The 21,822-nt window shown below is 36.7% G+C and overlaps 1 protein-coding gene across 4 annotated transcripts; it reads left to right on the forward strand.

Moving 5' to 3' along the window:
- Positions 1-1,992: 1,992 nt before the first annotated feature.
- On the forward strand, positions 1,993-21,409 carry fhl2a (four and a half LIM domains 2a). 4 transcript variants are annotated; one of them, XM_079822551.1, is made up of 7 exons: positions 1,993-2,367; positions 4,609-4,714; positions 12,609-12,785; positions 16,579-16,753; positions 18,307-18,476; positions 18,779-18,965; positions 20,839-21,409. In XM_079822551.1, exons 3-7 carry the CDS (start codon positions 12,630-12,632, stop codon positions 20,988-20,990), a joined length of 840 nt encoding a protein of 279 aa, XP_079678677.1. In that variant the 5' UTR covers positions 1,993-2,367; positions 4,609-4,714; positions 12,609-12,629; the 3' UTR covers positions 20,991-21,409. The 4 variants fall into 4 exon arrangements, with proteins under 4 accessions (XP_079678677.1, XP_079678678.1, XP_079678676.1 ...); XM_079822552.1 differs by having other exon boundaries at positions 2,062-2,367; positions 4,620-4,714; XM_079822550.1 differs by lacking the exon at positions 1,993-2,367 and having other exon boundaries at positions 4,604-4,714.
- Positions 21,410-21,822: the final 413 nt, after the last annotated feature.

Consider the following 21,822-nt stretch of genomic DNA (forward strand, 5'->3'; position numbering starts at 1 on the left):
TCATTAGTCCATCTGTTGCTGTGATGATGAGAAGATGACTTCCCAAACTCCACACTTGCATCCTTTGAATATCATCAATCATTTTCTTTCTACAAGAGAGGGAATCCCCAACTGTTATAGCTTTTATTTTATCAGTATTGAATGTCACAGCTAGTAATAAATCAACACTGTGGGGTGTTTGACAAATCAGACGTATAGATTTCTAAAAGGATGTAAAGTAGCAGAGCTGGAAGGGGTCCAAAGTTCCATGGACCAGGATCACTCCATAACTGAAAGAGAAAGATAAGGAGGGGATGGGGGAAGGTGTATGATTAGAAAGGAGAGAGTTGAAGAGTGAGAGATGGAAAGGTGCAGAAAATAGCTCCACAATATTTTCAGAAACTAAACAGAGGGTCTGTTATCAGGACCCATGGAAAACATCCTCAACACAATCCCCTAAAGCGACAGAGAGGCGGGGAGGGACTGAGGGCAAGATTTAGGGTGAAAGTGTATGGTAGCGGGAGTGGGATATATCTTGAAAGAAAACTTTCCATTGAATATATAGAGTGGGCCCAAAATAAGTATAATTGGCATTTCTCAACTAACTTTTTAAAACAATAGATTTTAATCGATTTTTTTACTCAAAATTGTAATTTGTCATGATTTTTTATTTTATTTGTTTGTTTGAAATGATACATTTTATTGTGAAGTAATTGAAAAGTGATTGTGCTGATAAAAAATTCTGTCATCATTTATACTCACCCTTATGCCTTTTCAAACCCATTAGACTTTGAGAAATGATTTTGAAAAAATGTCTCAAATGTGCTTTTTTTTGTCCTTAAAATGGAAGTCAGTAGTAGCCAAAATTGTTTGCTTACCAAAGTTCTGTCATGACAACACTGTGTTTGGCATGGTATGGGTATGACAGTGTTAATATGTTTGGTCTTGGCGGAATAGATCTGCTACGCTGCTGCTGTTGTTGCTGAGCAAGTATACAGAACTTGTTACTGCCAATACATTCATGACACGCTGCTGTGAGCAAGTAAGACATGCTGCTGCTCTACAATATCTATACAGGTGGACCTGGGGAAGGTGGAGGGTTTTGGAAATTGCATGGAGGGTTTCTGAAATGCTTGACAAGTATTTGGAGGTTGAGCAGCGAGCTCTTTGGCTACTGATACAGCAGGCTTACAAGTCATGGCGCAGGCGATTCGTCATCTGATCGAGGTGGAGCCAGATGATCGAGAGAGCCCAGTGGAGCCGCAAGTCTGATGTTCCCAGGTGGATCTGAGGGAGGGAGAAGCCAAGGCGGAGGAATCAGGGTGATGGGCTGAGATGGAGTGATGGGAACCGCGGCTGGAGGTTGGGCTCTGGCTTATCCGTGAATGTCATCGGGGGCGGCAGGTAGAACAACGCCATCTCCTTGGGATACATGCACTCCACACACTGGAGAATCACCTCTCTAGAGGTTCCTTTCTTCATAGACGGTAAGTTTCATGGGCTGTGAAAGTTCGGCCCGAATCAATAAAACGATTTCAGAGTCTCATCGTCAAAAGCCATTCGCTGTTCGAGCTGGCAGAAATGCAAAGAATAATAATTATTAAAAAAAAAATGGTATTTGACATGTAGTTGCAAAGTTACTTATAGTTAGTAGAATGTCTGTTGGGGGACCCAAAACAGACCCTACTACAGACCCAAAGGGTTAGCAGATATTAAAGGGGTCATGACATTTACAATTTTCCTTGATCTTTTGGCATATAAGAGGTCTTTGTATTATTAATACATCCTGCCAATTCCATAACATAAAACGTCCTCGTCATCAATAAAAATAAAAAAAAAGTAAAAAGCATTGTTTGGATCCAAAGTGGCATGTGACATCACAGGACTGCCTCCGGAGCAAGACAACAATGCCTATTTTTACACCATCGTATCGTTGCCCCGCCCACTGGTATTCAGTTGATTAGATTAGATTCAAGTTTATTGTCATTACACATGTACATGTACAAGTACAATGCAACGAAATGAGTTTGGAGCAAGCCTCCGAGCCGCAGCTATTTAAAGAGCTCTCCAGAAGTTAGATCCACTCACTTGATGAGTAGTGAGTGGATCTAAAGTAGTTGTTCACATTAAGATTGTGATAATAACAAGATTTTGATGCCAGACAGACGTGCTGTTCCTGGCTGTAGAAAAACATCATCTTTGAATAAGCTGACGAAGGATCCCGATGAAAAATTTATTCTTTTTTTAACGAATGTCCAAACGACTTGCGTGTTCCGTACATTTTACCAGCAACTGTTTTGAGAACAAGTCGAAATACGATAAAAAAAACTTTTGCTCAAAGATCAGGCTGTGCCAACTGTTCTGGAACCTACAAGGACCTCGCAAACTGTAAGTAATGTATTTAATTTATAAACTGGTAATGACAGTTAAATTCATGACGAATAATCCTAGTATTTCTACCTCAAAGAAAGCTCTCTTTATAATGTCTGAATCTGTCGATTACGCAGTGCGAGTTTATCTGGATTCTGCCAAAACTCTTGTTATAGTGATGCTCTTAAGGCCTGTTCACACTGGGACAATTTTTGCGCGCGTTTATTGCTGACGTTTACGTTTAACGGCTCGTGACTAAACAAAGGGCGCCAATGTGAGTGTGCACACCGACGCGCAAAACGGCAGGCGCATTTTTTAAAAAACGCCTTGGGCTCGTCTTTTTTTTTGATGCGCTGCGTTAAAAACTGGCCGACCAATGAGATCTGCACTTTTGTTCACGTGCCTGGAGCTGCTAAAGTTACAGAAAAACACAACTTGGTGGCGCTCAAGCACAAAACGGTCTTGCCGAGCACACATTGATACGATGAAGAGGAAGTAAGTAGACTTAGGCCCTGTCCCAAATGGCACACTTCATGTGCACTTTAGGTCTTGTGGACTTACAATGGCCGCTGCGTGCGCGTGTCCGTTACGTCCATGAGACTGCAGGGTGTCCCATTTGTCATTTTAGGTCTCAGAAGGGTGCTCGCGAGCATCTCCTTTGAGGTCAATATGTGCCCTCGATACGCACTTCTGCCCAGCCCGCACTGGTGCGGGTTATGTAGCGGACTTCTTCCCGGCAGTCAAAGCGGCATTACGTCATGAAAGTGTGGACTCAGAGGAGACCGTGAGGGTTTAGGGTGCCATTTGGGACAGAGCCAAAGAAGAAGATGAGCTGCTAATGCTGCTTTGCCAGTTAGCAAAAGTGTGTGAATGGTTACTGTCTCTCTTCTTCTTCTGCGTGACAAGCGAGTGTAAAGTGGCGCAGCACCACCTTGTGTACCGGGAGCACCATCTACTGAATTTGCACGTTCACTCCGCGCATCGCAAGTGAAAATCCTGTGTGTGAACACAAAGACACGCCGAAAACGTCTCGAAAAACACTGTCGATAAGCATGCGCGATAATCGTCCCGGTGTGCACAGGCCTTTACACTACACAATAAATCTCTTGCTGTATTTACATCGTGTTTGCATTGTTAGCTATGGAGAAAGCATTTGTGAGAGTGGAGGAATCGACGAGATCACTGCAATAATCAACACTTTTCATGATTTGTTAATTCAACAGCTGTAATAGTAAAAATTTTGTATTCGAGGGTTCCACATGTACTACTTATTTCATATACAAAGATGTTAGCCAATCACAGCAGTGGGCATTTACACTGAAGTCCCACAGCGGACACGCCCCTTCCAACGGAGTGTTCATATCAGAGGGCTAAAATCAGGATTGAAAATAGCCATTTCGTTCTAAATTATGGAAATTTCTATGTAAAAATCATATTAACATTATAATTGTACCTCAGGAAACATTATAAAATTATTTGAAAATATCCAGTTCATGACCTCTTTAAGCAGACAATCTACTAATACTGTAGTAGTAGCTGACATGTTGTTGCAGAATTACTTATAGTTAGAAGAATATCTAAAGTGGACCATCAGAATAAAGTTTTACCCTAAAGGCAACTGAAACACTTAAGAATGTGTTTTGTCATATGAAAACAGTTTCAGTAACATAATCAAAAAAAGGGCTAGTGCAAGAGTGGAGGTCTGTAAACATTCCCCAAGATGTTTGTTTGCTCTGGCTCCCTTCTCTCTCACAAACGCTTGAGGGGAAGAAATGAAGCGAGTGAATAACAGGCAAGAGTTATAACTATGCAACAGAAAATCTTATATAATATGCTTTTGAATTTAATACATTTTCTGTCCATGTTTGCATTTTATTTTCATAAATCATCTCTGTCATAAAACCATTCATAAAATCATAAAATGAAAAACGGTCTGTTTCCAACCATGCTTCAGGGATAGATGTTTTTTTTAAATATTCTGGAAAACCAAGACAAAGAATATCAACTATTTGTTCATATTTTATAATAGAATGATATCTTTTAAAATGTATGTCAACATGGTATTACAACAAAACAATAAGAGGCCTTAAAAGGATACAGGACTGAAGAGGTAAGAGAGAATGTATATATGTGTGTGTGTATGTGACTGCATATGCAGATGGGTTTTATCTTCTGTGGTGGTGCTTTTGGCATTGCTGTGTTGTATTTATAGCTGCTCTTGATAGAAAAAGCCTGCCCAAACCCTACCACTCCAATTAGTCACCCCATAGGTGGAGTAATTTAATAGAACATACAGCCCCAGCCGAGAGCCACCGAGCTCAGTCTGGCCAGACTCTTCACACAGACAGACAGCTTTTCTCTTGAGGTAAGAGCCAAAGGCGCTTGTGTCTATACAGGTAGATTACTAACACCAAACCTCACTGCTACTCGTGAGCAGTAATACAACTACCATCCATCACTAAACCTGTGTTCTTAAAATGACACAAATAATGATAACACTTTATTTTGACTGTCCACTTTAGACATTTTACTAACTATAAGTACTTTGTAACTACATGTCAACAAGCTGTCATTAGAGTATTAGTAATCTGTCTGCTTAATATCTACTAACACTTTTGATGGTCTGCCAACAGACATTTTACCGACTATAAGTAACTTTGCAACTACATCAACTTATACTTACCCAAACCTTAACCGTCTACTAATACTGCAAGGAGAGTTAGTTAACATGTAGTTGACAAGTTACTTATAGTTAGTAGAATGTCTAAACCATTGAAATAAAGTGTAACCCATATAATATCTAATATATGCCTCTATTGTCATGTCTTATGGCTTTTATGATTTTTTGACTAAAATGTTATGACTTTTGTGACTAAAATATGCTTTTGTTGTCTCCGAAATAAAGTTTTGAAGCATTATTTCTAAAATCCACAAAGAGTCATGGTGGAAAGATTAAACATTTATTCTCATAACTGCTTTTTAATTGAATTAAATGCTATGTAACTACATTTTCAATGTAATTATACATTTAAGTACTGAGTAATATCAGGTAACATGTTAGGGTTTAGATTAGATTAGCACTTTTGCATACTTTATAGTCATTACTATAGTACATGGGCATTGTAAAATAAAGTGTTACCTTTCTCTTATGCTCACCAAGGCAGCATTTATTTGATAAAAAATACTGTAAAACAGTAATACTGTGAAATATTAATACAATTCAAAGCATCTGTTTTCAATTCTAAATTTCAGCAGCCATTACTCCAGTCTTCATGATTGGAAACAGATTAGGTGCTTAGTATGTTTGTTTTAAGATTAATTGATGAACTGAAAGTTAATAAGAACAGTAGGCCTATTAATTTAACATTGAAATCTGTTGTAACATTATAAACGTCTTTTGTGTCTTTTTTCATTAATTTAATGCATCCTTGGTGAATAAAATAGTTAATTAAACTTAAAAAAGAATAATAATATACATATACTCCCAAAATTTTGAATCTACTTACAAACTTCAACAACAGTAAAGAATTCATCTCAAAGTGGCTTGGTATTGTGTTAAAAGGTTACCATAGCCATTGTATATGACACCCTAAAGTCTATGACAGCTATAAGTCCCTCTTAAAGCATTTATGGAGAAGATAAAGGCATTTATAGAGTCATGATGGGTGGTCAGACTCTTGTCTCACCCTCTCCATGGATATGGATTGTGCTGGAGCAGGAATGGGGGTGTGAAGGTTGTGAGTGTGGGGCGTGAACACTAGGTCTTAATCTCAGGAGGGTTCAGTCTTCCATCCACCTGCTGCAATCTCTTTTTAGTGTCGTCTGAAAGCATTCCATCTATCTTTCAGACCTCCGCTATACTTTTAATTAGCATTGTGTGATATGGTTGCAAATGTCTCCAAACACAGCTGAGGATTATAAAAGGAAAGATTAGACAAATACCAAATCATGCCCAAGAGATGAGACCTTGTTAGAGGAGATCAGTGTCAAGTGTGCTGGTGACAAAATTTCAAAAGACAAAAGCTTATTAGCTTATTAGATCTATCAAGGATGATTTAGTTGACATATACAGGCTAATTTTGACATTTAACCTTTAACATCAGGGAAATTTTGTCAGCATTTACTCACTCTCATGTTGTTCCAAACCTGTATGAGTGTCTTTCTTCTGTGGGACACAAAAGAAGATATTTTGAGGAATGTTGGTAATCGGACAGTTGATGGACCCCATTGACTTCCATAGGGAAAAATACTATGGAAATCAATGGCTACCATCAACTTTCTGGTTACCAACATTCTTCAAAATATCTTCTTTTGTGTTCAATCCCTTAAGCTTAATTCTTGAATTTAATTATTGCAACGCTACCACCAGACTTGAGTGAATGTAGTAAATTTAATAGAGCATGTGCACATGAGGATTCTTGATGTGAACTAACAGAGACGAGAGGAGGGGTAAGTGGGCCCAGTCCGGAGACCGTTTTAATAGGGTTAGTAAAGACAAATACGATTAGAATAACAAGATTTCCTTTGGCAATATAAGAGGAAACTGTAGTAGATGAACATTTTATTATTTAGACCTATTGAATGACATTTTATGAATAAAAAAAGCTTTTTCTCCAACCAGTGTTAAACAGTGTCGTTGCACATTAGTGATCATGATATTCCAAATCAAGAAATATTGAATTACATAAACCTTAATTATCTTGTTTCTGTTGTCCCAAGTCTATACCCTTTGGTTGTTAGACTACCTTTTTGGTAAAACTTTATTTCGATAGTCCACTTTAGACATTCTACTATTAGTAACTTTGCAACTACATGTCAATTAACTCATTAATTTGCAACATGATGTCAACTAACTCTCATTAGTGTATTAGTAGACTGTTAGGTTAGGGTTAGTAGAATAAGTTGACATGTTGTAAAGTTAATTGTAGTCAGTAGAATTGAAGCATCAAAATAAAGTGTAAGCAGATATTAAGCAGACAGTCTGCAGATACTCTGACTAGTTGTCTCTAAACCCGAATAAGTGGGCAAATCTCAAAAAAATGTAGGTAATCAGCAGAACTGGCAGATTTTTTTTTCATACATTTTAAATTTACTCTCCCTTTCGAGTGTCATGGCAAAGCATGCTGGGAAATAGAAATTCCAGCCCAGTTTCAGTTAAATTTAAGTTTGTCTAAATTAAAAGAAACAAGTGAAACAATTCAGATTACTTAAAATGTGTCCGTTTCGTGAACTCAAAATAAAAAGGAAGTTCTTAATACTCAAAAAAGTTAATTTGATTGAACTCATTTGTTTAATTTAAGTTTACCCTAATCAAACCAATTCATTATTTTGAGTGTTAGGCTTTACAGTGTGTAGTTGCAAAGTCACAGTTGGTATAATGTCTAAAGTGGACAGTGTCGAAAAAAAGTGTTACCCTACATTTTAGATAAGCCTAAGGCAAAAGTGTCAGCACATTTCCAAAAACAGCCCTGGATTAGACAGTTTACAGAAGTGCCTTAAAATGACTTGAAATTATTTATTGAAATTAAAATAAGAACTCGAGTTCCTAGTTCCGAGTTCTTTTAGACCTGTAAATGTCATGTCAAATAATAAAATCTTAAAACGCCACCTGTATTTTTGATAATGAACATACAGTATTCCAAGCTCTTATCTAATTATATATTTATAAGAGTTAAAAATATTCCTTAAAGTCACAAATTTATTAAATAAAATTACTATTATTCTAGTTTTTTAAGGAATATTGCAGTATTTATTATATTTATTTATCCGTGCACTCTCTCTCTCTCTCTCTCTCTCTCTCTCTCTCTCTCTCTATATATATATATATATATATATATATATATATATATATATTATTTATTATTATTATATATATATATATTTTTTTATTTTTTTTTATGTTTCTTTCCTCTTGCTGAATCATCATCTCTTCTCTGATGATGTGTTTAATGGCATGGAGGCGGGATCAATCTGTCACTCACATGACATCACAGCAATAGCAAACCAAACCATCCAATAATTTCCCGATGGATAAAATCAAGTCCCGCCCTACATTTTTTCTTGTTCGAGAAGCCGTTTAAATTCAGATTAATGTCACAATAGGGACTAAAAGACTATCGCAACTTCCTTTTCATGCCGAGTTTAAAAACCGTAGCCAGTAAATAACGAAAAACTGAAAGAGTAATGTCAATTTATTGGGTAAAAAATAAGTTTTGAAAACAAAACTAGGGCTAGAGATTGATAGAAAAAGCAACTAACTTGTCCTAAACACTACAAAACAGTGATATTTTAGTTCATCTATATGGTCTGTATGAAAAGCAAGGCAATACTTTATCTGGTTTGGTATGAAGGGAGCAGAATATAAGTAATAAGTGACACGGTATTCAACAGAATATTAATTTAAAAATGTCTTGACGGGTCGCTGTCACGCTTGTGTTCAGAGGCTCGGACAACTTATTTCCACAAGAAAATACGGTCCGAATAACCTGCATGCTATTTTGATAGTGTGAAAAGACGCATAAGGAACCTAATGGAAAGAATTGAGAGGGTTTGCCAGTTGGATGAAGAAAGGGAGAAAGCCTGAAGAAGTGAGACAGCAGAAAAGGGCAAGACAAACAGGAAGCAGAGGAGGGGGGAGTGAAGGACTGACTGTGCAAGTCAAAGAATTTTCTTAGAAGGATTTTAAGCAAGAGAGCGTGCTTCTCCTGGTTTCCATCTGCTGCCTTTTATGGTAAAAGTGTCGAGGGGGATTTGGTGTAGTAGTGAAGCCCGGGCTGGACGTGGGCTCAGTTAGACACACTCACAACGGGAGCAGGGAGGGAGCGTGTGCGGGACACTGGGGACCCCTGAGGCAGTGGCACAGAGTGAGGCGGCACGCAGCATCACGGGGCTCATGGGAACGATACGCAGAGGGGCTTAACAGGGCCAGGACTCAGACAGCTGCGTGAGTAGATGGCATTCTGTTACCAAGTCTCTCTGTCAATAACTGTTCAAAGAGACGCACTGGAACGATTTGATTTCAGATCAGTTTTAGAATCACTCTTATCTGGCCTATTACAGGAAAGATGGATTATTCTCAGAAAAAGTCCATTCATAGTTATGTTTATAGATAATCGCATCCGTGCCAGACACATTTACACACGCACACTAACACATGCTGACACACAATATAATGGCTGAAAGCTGGAGCTGAGATAACAGGCTGGTTATGATGGTATGATGTAGTGCACTGTGGAATTCCAGTGTGTTCCGTCCAACACGGACTGATGCCTCACTGTGAGGGAATCTCACTGATGCTTGAGGTTTTGATCTCATGGTTAACAACAGCTGATATCCCCTTGAACAAGACTTATTTATAGACCTACATCTCTTAATATTATTCTGGATTCTTAATATTTACATTTATGCATTTGGCAGTATCCAAAGCAACTTCATTCACATTCAAGGTACACAATTTTGTCAGTTCTTGCTTTCCCTGGGAATCGAACCCATGACCTTGGCGTTGCTAGTGCCACATTCTACATCTTTCTTTCTTTCTTTCTTTCTTTCTTTCTTTCTTTCTTTCTTTCTTTCTTTCTTTCTTTCTTTCTTTCTTTCTTTCTTTCTTTCTTTCTTTCTTTCTTTCTTTCTTTCTTTCTTTCTTTCTTCCCTTTGTCTTTCCTTCTTTCCTCACTTTCTTCATTCTTTTATTTCTTTCTTCCTTTGTTTGTTTGTTTGTTTCCTTTCTTGAAAACAGTGTTTATTTATGGATGTAAATATTCTCGTTTTTAGAATATGAATTGAGTAAAATGAATAATAATCTCCTAATTTTTGAAATGGTGTGTAAACAAAGGTTTGATTCTTATAGAAGGTGAAGATCTTTGTTTTAATTGGCAATAAGTGTTTTTAATAGGATGTTTTTTGTAGTTTAATGGTGGAATAAATTGCTATTTAAAAGTCATAAAAGTTTTCCTTCCTTCCTTCCTTCCTTCCTTCCTTCCTTCCTTCCTTCCTTCCTTCCTTCCTTCCTTCCTTCCTTCCTTCCTTCCTTCCTTCCTTCCTTCCTTCCTTCCTTCCTTCCTTCCTTCCTTCCTTCCTTCCTTCCTTCCTTCCTTCCTTCCTTCCTTCCTTCCTTCCTTCCTTCCTTCCTTCCTCTTTCTTTCTTTCCTTCCTCTTTCTTTCTTTCTTTCTTTCTTTCTTTCTTTCTTTCTTTCTTTCTTTCTTTCTTTCTTTCTTTCTTTCTTTCTTTCTTTCTTTCTTTCTTTCTTTCTTTCTTTCTTTCTTTCTTTCTTTCTTTCTTTCTTTCTTTCTTTAATGGCTTTTAAATGTTTTCCCCAAATATGAGTTACCTTAATTCTTTGGGTCTAGTTTTATTTGTTATGGTACAAATAGTTATTTTTCCCCTTACATTTACTCATTTCATATATACGTAGGTATATGTAATTGATGACACTGCTATATATACGTCCTTCGGATGAGACGTTAAACCGAGGTCCTGACTCTCTGTGGTCATTAAAAATCCCATATACAGTATATCCTGGATAAAGAGTAGGGGTGTAACCCCGGCATCCTGGCCAAATTTGCCCATTGGCCCCTGTTCATCATGGCCTCCTAATCATCCCCATATACTGATTGGCTTCATCAGTCCTCTCCACCTCTCCACCAATCAACTGGTGTGTGGTGGGCATTCTGGCGCAATATGGCTGCCATCGCATCATCCAGGTGGATGCTGCACATTGGTGGTGGATGAGGAGATTCCCCCCTTCTATGTAAAGCGATTTGAGTGCCTAGAAAAGCGATATATAAATGTAACAAATTATTATTATTATTATTATTATTATTATTATTATTATTATTATTATAAAATGTATTCGATATTTTGAGTGTGAAAATGTTTAATCACTAAAATGTTAATTTCATTTATTACAACTATAATTACACTGTTGACCCTTCCCTTAAAGGTGGGGTAAGTGATATTTGCTGAACATTGTTGATATTTGAAATCAACCCAAACAAACACACCCCTTTCTTTATTGCTCTGCCTCCAAAGCATTTCCAATATTAACGCAGGTCCTAAAGCTCTTTCCTGATCAAAACCTTTCATTTTCCAGTGATATTCTTATGAGCTTTTCTCTTTTGTAATGTCTCTCAGCCATCTCTCTTTCAACAGTCTTTCTTCAAATCTCCCTCTTGCTCGTTCTCTCTCCTCCACCGTCATACGCCCCCGAATGCTGATTGGCTATATGTTTGCTGTTGGGTCTGGTTGTGTCGTTCCGACTAACTTTCAAACACCGTTTTTTAAATGTGACCCTGTCGCACAGGTATATTTGTGGCAATAGCCAACAATACATTGTATGGGTCAAAATTAAAGATTTTTCTTTTATGCCAAAAATCATTAGGATAATAAGTAAAGATCCTCCATGAGAATGTTCCATGAAGATATTTTGTAATTTTACTACCGTTAATATATCAAAAATGTATTATTAGTAGTAATATGCATTGCTAAGGACTTAATTTGGACGACTTTAAATGCAATTTTCTCAATATTTAGATTTTTTGCACCCTCAGATTCCAGATTTTCAAATAGTTGTATTTCGGCCAAATATTGTCCTAACAAACCATACATCAATGGAAAGCTTATTTATTCCGCTTTTAGATTATGTATAAATTTAAACTTGACTTTTGACGGTTTTGTTGTCCAGGGTCACAAATATCGCTTACCCCACCTTTAACCCACCCTTAAACCTACCCATCAACCCTGTCCCTAAACTCACCCACCTCAATAACATCGAACAACATGAACACAATAAGTACATTGTACCTAACTATTATTATTATTATTTTAATGTAAGTACACAGTAGACATAATAGAAAGTGTGACCAATGATACTAAAATAACACTGCTTTAATGTTTCACGAATTCCACAAGTAAATCCTGATGATCACGCTCTCCAGCATGATTTGAAAATGATCCAAAAAGTATCTCATGCTTCAGTGGAAGCAAGAACATCTGGAAATGATTTCACCGATTAACTCATATTATTAGTGACCTAAAATAGTTCAGAATCTGATATACATCTTAGTCATCATGTTTATTTGTTGTAAATGTATCAAACAAACCAGCTTCAGTTTATTTACGGGATTTCGTTTTCAAGGTGGTCACAGACTTCTGGACACCACTGTATATCATTTCAGCAGCACAATGGTTGATGATGCCAAATACATATTATATCAACACAGATGACATATTCTCACATCTCCTCAAACTCTCTCCATCACAGGACTGAAAGGCTGAAGTAAAGATGACAGATCGCTATGACTGCCACTACTGTAAGGAGTCTCTGTTTGGGAAGAAGTATGTTCTTCGTGAGGAAAACCCATACTGTGTGAAGTGCTATGAGAGCCTGTACTCCAATACCTGTGAGGAGTGCAAGAAACCCATCGGCTGCAACAGCAGGGTAACATTAGTTAAAATACCATATATATAGTTGCATGAAACCACATCAGATTGGAGCTTGCAGATCGAAAAAGTGCTTTCCAGTTTTGTCATCAAATAAACAGTGGGAGGTCCATAGGTACTACTTATCAGTACATAATCAGATTACTTTATTGTAGTTCTAGACTATAAGGGCCCTTTCATGCCTACCTTGTTTGGTCTGGATTTTTGCACTTTTCAGTTTGATCCAAATCAAAATTACAGGTGTGAAACCTCCCCTGTACCACGCTCTGGACCAAAGAGACGAAATTTGGTAGTCTCGGTCCGGATAAAACTGAACAAAGGTTTGGTTTGTATCTAGTGTTTCTAGTTTACAAGAAGTTTGGTTGTTCCCGTGTATCCTAAACAACTGAGAGAAGAAGACAGAAGATAGCAGGAAAAATTATTGATTTTTCTTTTATGCCAAAAATCATTAGGATATTAAGTAAAGATCATGTTCCATGAAGATATTTTGTAAATTTCCTACCGTAAATATATCAAAAATGTATTATTATTAGTAGTAATATGCATTGCTAAGGACTTAAAGGGTTAAAGGGTTAGTTCACCCAAAAATAAAAATTCTGTCATTAATTACTTACCCTCATGCCACCCGTAAGACCTCCGTTCATCTTCGGAACACAAATGAAGATATTTTAGTTGAAATCTGATGGCTCTGAAAGGCCTCCATTGGCAAAATGCACGGTTCACTCTCAAGACCCTTAAAAGGTACTAAAGACGTCGTTACAAAGTCCATCTCACACCAGTGGTTCTAAAATAACTTTATGAATCGGCGAGAATAGTTTTTGTGCAATATATCACTTATATAGTAATGACGATTTCAAAACACGGCATCATGAAGCTTCGAAGCATTATGAATCAGTGAGTCGAATCATGATTCGGAACGCGTGTCAAACCGCCAAACTGCTGAAATTTGCCGATCCAAACTGCTGATTCCACTCACTGATTCATAACGCTTCGAAGCTTCATGATGCCGTGTTTTGAAATCGTCATCACTATATAAGTCGTTATTTAGGGTTTTTTTGCGCTCAAAAACTATTCTCGCCAATTCATAAAGTTATTTTAGAACCACTGTAGTGAGATAGACTTTGTGACGACGTCTTTAGTACCTTTTAAAGGTCTTGAGAGTGAACCGTGCATTGTGCCAATGGAGGCCTTTCAGAGCCATCAGATTTCAACTAAAATATCCTCATTTGTGTTCCGAAGATCAACGGAGGTCTTACGGGTGTCGAACGACATGAGGGTAAGTAATTAATGACAGAATTTTCATTTTTGGGTGAACTAACCCTTTAATTTGGACTATTTTAAATGCGATTTTCTCAATATTTAGATTTTTTTGCACCCTCAGATTCCAGATTTTCAAATAGTTGTATCTCGGCCAAATATTGTCCTAACAAACTATACATCAATGGAAAGTTTATTTATTCAGCTTTCAGATGATGCATAAATCTAAACTTGACTTGCCAGACGAAAAGAGACAACTTAGAGAAGAAAACAGAAGATAGCAGGAAAAATTAGCCATGGTAGCAAATGGGGAGAGGAGGAGACAAGGTTTTTAATTGATAAATATGGTCTGACGACATAAAAAGTCAACTGGAAAAAAACGCACAAAAATAGACACTTTCCAAGTATTCTCCTCCTTTTCTGCCTGCGACAATAAAATGTTCGCACAACAAGGACGTTCATTTGGACTAGCCTTGAGTATAGTTGGTGCTGCAGATAGTAATGCCATGATAATAACAGTATAGTCAAGTCAAGTCAACTTTATTTATATAGCGCTTTTAACAATGCAGATTGTTTCAAAGCAGCTTCACAGTGTTAAACAGGAAAATAATGCAACAGAATTTGATTCAGCCGTATAGCCATTCTGGAGAAAGCGGTGATGTCATCAGCTCATTTAAATTATCATACAGTGACAATGTGGGCATTAGAACAGTAATTAGATCAGTAATTTAGTTTATATGGTTAATTTAGTTTAATAATTAGATTTATTTGGATATTTAGTTGAAAAATGTAGTGTCCCCAACTGAGCACGCCAAGCCAGAGGCAACAGTGGCAAGGAAACCAATGGGCGACACCACTTATTTTGTTTTCGATACGATACTGATACTTTCAAGGCCAGTATCGTCAATACCAATACGATACCGCTAAACCGCTATAGTGGCAACCATATGCGTCTGTTCATTCATTCTTGTCAAAGTGACCCGCCTAATTGACAACACGCTGACGTCAGACGCACGTCCGTTTACAAACCAATCAATGTCAAGATGCAGCCCACATAGTAGGGATGGGCGATACCACTTATTTTGTTTTCGATACGATACCGATACTTTCAAGGCCAGTATCGCCAATACCGATATGATACCGCTAAACCAAACTTTTTAATTATTACATTTATAAAATTATTACAATTACTAAGAGTACACTGGGTAACTATACCCACTTAACATTATATTTGAAAGGCATTTTAAGTTTTTAACATTCAATATGCCTTAATTAAAAATTTTTTGATTATATTTTTGTTTACACATGGTTAAAATTTGTATTTGTTGTGGTAAACATGGAAATCTACAAATACTATTGGTGAACTACAGTCATTGTAGTAAAACCATGGTTAATTTTCATAATGGACTACCAGTGACGTGCCGTTGCACCCATAAAATGCAATGTTTTTACTATGACATGATTTATATTAACATAGAACATGATCAATATGAACGCTTAACATTACATTTAAATAAGTGTTTGCACAAACTATGTAGGCTACAGTTTCAATTTGTTTATTGTGAAATAATTTAAACATATTTTTTTTTGTCATCTGATGAGCATTGTTGTGGGCTGCGTTTCCTAAAGCATGGTTTCTTATGATACTTTTTTGAAACGCAGCTCTGTTTGAATACAATGTCAGCATTGAGCGAACGCTCCATGTGATTGATTGGTTCGGTCTTGCAGCATTTCTTGCGTTCAGATAATGGTTCAGAAGAGCAGGGAAATAGTCCTATACTACACAATTATTCGCTTACATAGGTTATTCATATTGTAAGCAATTAAAGGGGCTATATGCAACTTTTCCCCCAAAATAAACGTAACAATAGCCTTTTTATTTGACCATTTATGACTCAAACATCTCCTGATGAGCATACTGACACCTTGTCCGCTCACAGTGGATGCACCTATAAGCCTGTATCCTATTTTTCCTATTTTCTGGCGGGTCGTTTTTTCCCGCGCTGTCAGCGGATGTGACGTCACCACCGCTGCGAGAGCGAGCAGAAAATAAGAGCAGTTCTGCTTTTTGGCCACAGGTGTCAGTCGCGAGTTTAAATTTCAGAAAAACGCATATAGCCCCTTTAAATAATCGTTTTAAATAAACAAAATTACTGGTTAAAAAAACACCTTAGTATCAATATTTTTATTTGAGTATCGATACTTTTTGATACTCACAATAGTATCGATATATCGATACTCACATCAGTATCGATACGCCCATACGGCAACAGGACGCAAGTATGTCATGTGAAGTTCTTTAGTACGCTCGTCTAATTGCAATGTGAAACCAAACCAAAACTAACCGAATGTATAATATGTATCAAAACATGAAATTTGGTTCGGATCCTTGGTGCGGACTTTCAGGTGTGAAAACGCCCTAAATGTAAGCATGCATTTACACATTTCACTTGCACAAAAACAGATTCAGTATTCCTCAAAATGAATAAAATTCAACCAGAATTGTCATCAAAGTGTGTCTTTTGCTGTTTTAGGATCTGTCCTACAAGGACCGTCACTGGCATGAGGACTGTTTCCACTGCTTCCAGTGCAAGCGCTCACTGGTGGACAAGCCCTTCTCCACTAAAGACGAGCAGCTGCTGTGCACCGAGTGCTATTCTAATGAGTACTCCTCCAAATGCCATGACTGCAAGAAGACCATTATGCCTGGTAAGAGACTATTACTTTTATTACCAACTATTTATTTTACACTCGGCACTGCCATAAAAACATAATTCATTCAGCAGCACATTCTTTCCATTAAAGCAAAGACAACTGCTTCCTTTCACACAGGCCCAGATCTTGTGAAGAAAGAATAACTGTCATTATACAGATAAATTATAGGCCCATCATGACGTCAAAGCAATAGATTAAGCAATCTGCACACTGGTAATAAATATTAATTAATAAATCCTCAAAGACAGGTGCTCATGACCATGTAAAAGTGTAGCACTCTCATTAACCCATTATGTTTTATCTTTCCAAAACATAATATTTCAAATATGGAGCTTAAAATATACGAGCCAGACTCTTAAAAACAACGAAACTGTCCTGTCTCTATTTACACTGCGCCACTGCTGGTGTTTATTCATCTGGATGTGTTGAAAGAGAATTGTGTTTCGTCTGATGCCTTTTTAACAGCTCAATGCTGTTCATGTAGAATTTGGCATCAAAGTAATTTTATTGTATTCAAGAAAAAAGAAAAAAAAGGTCACTAAGCCATTTAAATGTGACCAAATGCCCACTTATGCAAACAAGGAGAACAGATTAAGAACGCCAATAAATAAATTGATATTTTTGGGGATGGTTCACCCAAAAATACAGACCCATAAGACTTCCGTTCATCTTTGGAAGACAAATGAAGATCGTTTTGATGAAATCTGAGTGAAAATATTTAAAAAATGTACAGCCTTCATTCAATCCGTTCTTCATATAAAGTGATCGTGTCTCTTCAGAAAATTTGGACTAAACCGCTCAATTCATATGGATTTTTTTTTTTTACGATCTCTTTATGAACGTTTTGAAGCGTCAACGTTTCAGTTGTGTGGCTGAAAAAATATCTTCATTTGTGTTTTGAAGATGAATGAAAGTCTAATGAGTTTGGAACAACATGAGGGTGAGTACATGATGACAGAATTTTCATTTTTGGGTGAAACTAAAGTCCACATGTTTGTATGAATCCATAAATGCTCATTTACATTCACCCATATAAAATGACTCAAACTTATATTTGTCTACATATACACTACCATTCACATTTTTTTTTAAAGAAAGTACTACTTTTATTCAAGAAAGAAATACAAATGATAGTAAAGACATTTATAATGTTACAAAAAATATATATATATTTCAAATAAATGCCATTCTCTTAAATGTTCTATTCGTGAAAGAAACATTAAGCAGCACAACAGTTTTCCACATTTCTAAAAATAGTATAATGTTTCTTGAGCAGACAATCGGTGTATTAGGATCATGTGAAGACTGGTGTAATGTTGCTGAAGATTCAGCCTAACTGAATTTACAATTTTACTACTTTTGTTTGTCGCAATTAAATGCAGTCCACTCAAACCCCAAACTAGGCTAGCTATTAGAATAATTATGAGATTATAGAAAGTATCTTATTATCTAGTATAACATGACCTGATATTGTGGACATGGACTTATATCTACTGTACAAACTTCTTTTCATAAGCAGAATGTTGTTGTATCTTCTTCTCCCTCAGGCTCCAGGAAGATGGAGCATAAAGGAAACAGCTGGCATGAGACCTGCTTTACCTGCCAGCGCTGCCAGCAGCCAATTGGCACCAAGAGCTTCATCCCCAAAGACAACAATAACTATTGCGTGCCCTGCTACGAAAAGCAGTTTGCCATGCAGTGTGTTCACTGCAAGAAGGTAGACTTCACAGTTGAAGGAAACAAAACTTTTTAACGTTTTACTAGGCTACATGAAGTACATATACATTATATGAAACGTTTAAGACTCCAGAAACGCTGCATACTAATTTACTACTTCCTGAACACTGTGCACTATATTATAAGTTGACCATTTTCCATTGTGGGATACAGTATTCCATGCAATGTTTTAGTTATATTGCATATTTTGAGAAATCCATTTATTCTATGCATACAGATAATCTGCATACTGTAAAAAACATGATAGTCTGATCATATTCAATCTCTTCCTTCTCTGTCTAGCCCATCACCACTGGAGGTGTGACTTACCATGACCAGCCCTGGCATAAGGACTGTTTCCTGTGCACTGGATGTAAGCAGCAGCTCTCTGGCCAGCGCTTCACCTCTCGTGATGACTTTGCCTACTGCCTCAACTGCTTCTGCAACTTATACGCCAAGAAATGTGCCTCCTGCACCACCCCCATCAGTGGTATGTATGAATACACTGTGTCCGAAATCAAAATTGTTCCCTAGTATGGGAAAAATAGTATGTCTAAATACATAGTATTCGAAAAAGTGTATGCGAAAAGTACCCGGAAAGCCTACCACTTCCGCCGAGATTGTGCATACAATGGACACTTTACTATCCTATGAAGCCACAGGAGAAGACTTATGAATGAAAGTGAAGACCTAACTGACACCGGTAGGTCACGTGACAGTAACAACATGGCGGATGTAGTACGTTCATATCATATTCATACTATAAAGAATGTACTTTTTTAATGGCCGCAAAGTAAATTCAAGTTCAAATGTAGTACCTTCTCAGACAGTATGCGATTTTGGATGCAGCGATAGTCATATTTCTGTTCTGCCGCTCCTCGGATTTGGAATGCCCTCCCCGACCATCTGAGGGCACCTCAAACTACTGAGACTTTTAAAAAAGGACTAAAAACATTTATTTTTAGGAGAACTTATGACTTTTAACTATTCAATCTATTAGTATTTTATCCTTCTTAAATGATCTTAACTGTAGCACTTTGAGATTTGTTCCAAATGTAAAGTGCAGTACAAATAAAATGTATTATTATTATTATTATTATTATTATATGAAAATATATTTGCCCGTGTGCCATCACAGATCCCATAATATCCAAACAAGCTGTTTTTGGATGCTTTAATGGTACAAAGACCTCTTACATGTCAAAAGATCAAGGCAAATTTGATTTCTCATGACGTGATGACCTCCTTTTTTTATGTAAAAGGACAAATGTTCAAACAATTTTAGAAATGTTGCCTTGATAACTAACTAAAATAAAATAAGTTTGAGCTGAAGTACTAAGACTGAAACTGAAATAAACATAAATGAAAGCTAAATAGAACTATTAAAAAAAACCTGAATAAAATGGAAAAAGCACCTAACAAAGTTACTAAAATTTAAATGAAAACTGAATGTATAAAAAAAAACAGGTAAAATATTAATAAATACTGTAATATTACATAAGTAATACTAAAATAACACTGGTGTAACAAAACATGATGCATAAATGTTTATTTTATTTTACCATATACCATTAATTGTTATTTTTAATTAAAAAACGTAATTTTCAGTCTAAATTACTCAAATATGTCAGCATAAAACAAATAGGGTATTTCCAGACACATTGATGATTTTGAAGTGTCACCAAACATTTTATTTATATATGATTATGTACAGTATATATTACATTTTAATACTTAAATAGTACTAAAATCATTCCATCATGCCTCATTCCCGACATTCCAAAAAACCGCAAACACCATGATCAATACTCTCAGCCATTTATTTCATCAGGCTTGTTGTCAGTGAGGAACGTTCCATGCAGTTCAATAAAAACTCAATTCATAATGCCTAGAAAAACGTTCACTAAAACACTGACATGTGAAACACACATCATTTTGCATCAATGACGCAACACACATCCTAACTGCATTTGACCCTATGGGGCTATAAATTCAAAACTGTCAAGGGATTTACCTGATATTGGCCTAACCATTTGAATGGGCCTATTCCAATCTAAATCACAGATCATTTTAATAATACATTTTCACAATATAATAATTTAAATGGACCAGAATGTTCCCCAAAGTTGCAAAACTCACCAAAAATTCCTCTACTTGTTCTTCCAATTCAACATCCTGTGGCACATAACATGGCCAATTCAAATGATAAAAACTGAATTGGAGGCACTTCTTAAATTCAGAATTTTGCTCAACCCTGTTTCAAAGAGCTCAAATCTACTGGCTTTCCATGAATTCCTATGGAATAGGCCTACAGCTCCATCTGCTTGTTGCTAATGCTATAACATGTTTGTCATCGCACGCAGGACTTGGAGGAAGCAAGTACATCTCCTTCGAGGAACGCCAGTGGCACAACGACTGTTTCAACTGCAAGAAGTGCTCAGTGTCTCTGGTGGGCAGAGGTTTCCTCACCGAGAGAGATGACATCCTGTGTCCCGAGTGCGGCAAAGACATCTGAAAGTGTGCATGGAAGCATCCACAACGCTTAAATGTTAAACTAAAGCATTGGAAAAGCATGAAACAGTGTGCACAATGAATACACTTAGGTACTCCATGGAAACATAGTAAAGTAAAGATTATGATAGCGTATGAATAACAAGAGGCAGATTTTCTTTATTTCAAGAGAGTTATTTGAGCTTGCTTAAACTTGAAGACTGAAGAAAGAATTGGTTCTAAAGATAAAACTGTAAATGAAAATGAAAATAATACACATTGTTATCTCTTTAAAATGTCTGACCGGCTCTCGGATGTGTTGCATAACCCATATGTCTTAACTTGCAAAAAACGTTTTTGGGCCTTTTTGTGCATCTAACAGTTCTATACATGTCTATAGTAATGCAAAATCAATAAAGCTTACTGAAACAAAATGTAAAATTGTTTTTGTGTTGGTTTTTTTTGTGTGTTCACGGATATTTAGCCTGACAGTGTGACATCACTGGAATTGACTATAAAAATTTAAGTATAAATTAATATTATTATATTTGAAATGTCTCGTCATTAAAAGGGATAGTTCACCCAAAAATACAAATTCTGCCATCATTTACTCACCCTCAAGTTGTTTCAAACCTGTGTGAGTTTCTTTGTTCGGCTGTACACAAAAGAAGATATTTTGAAGAATGTTTGTAACAAAGCAGAGCAACCATTGACTACCATAGCATTTTTTTTTTTTACCTATCAATGGTTGCTCTATCTGCTTGGTTACAAACATTCTTCAAAATATCTTCTTTTGTGTTCAGCAGAACAAAGAAACGCATACAGGTTTGGAACAACTTGAGGGTGAGTAAATGACG

Source organism: Gobio gobio (genome assembly GCF_949357685.1).
Source record: "Gobio gobio genome assembly, chromosome: 7".
In the NCBI taxonomy this organism is placed as follows: Eukaryota; Metazoa; Chordata; class Actinopteri; order Cypriniformes; family Gobionidae; genus Gobio; species Gobio gobio.

What these genes read in the sequence shown, in the direction of transcription:
- fhl2a (XM_079822551.1), top strand. Translation starts at nt 12,630, where the DNA reads ATGACAGATCGCTATGACTGCCACTACTGTAAGGAGTCTCTGTTTGGG. An exon ending in CCATCGGCTGCAACAGCAGG is followed by an intron (nt 12,786 to 16,578) that starts GTAACATTAGTT and finishes TTGCTGTTTTAG; the next exon opens with GATCTGTCCTACAAGGACCG. An exon ending in AGTGTGTTCACTGCAAGAAG is followed by an intron (nt 18,477 to 18,778) that starts GTAGACTTCACA and finishes TTCTCTGTCTAG; the next exon opens with CCCATCACCACTGGAGGTGT.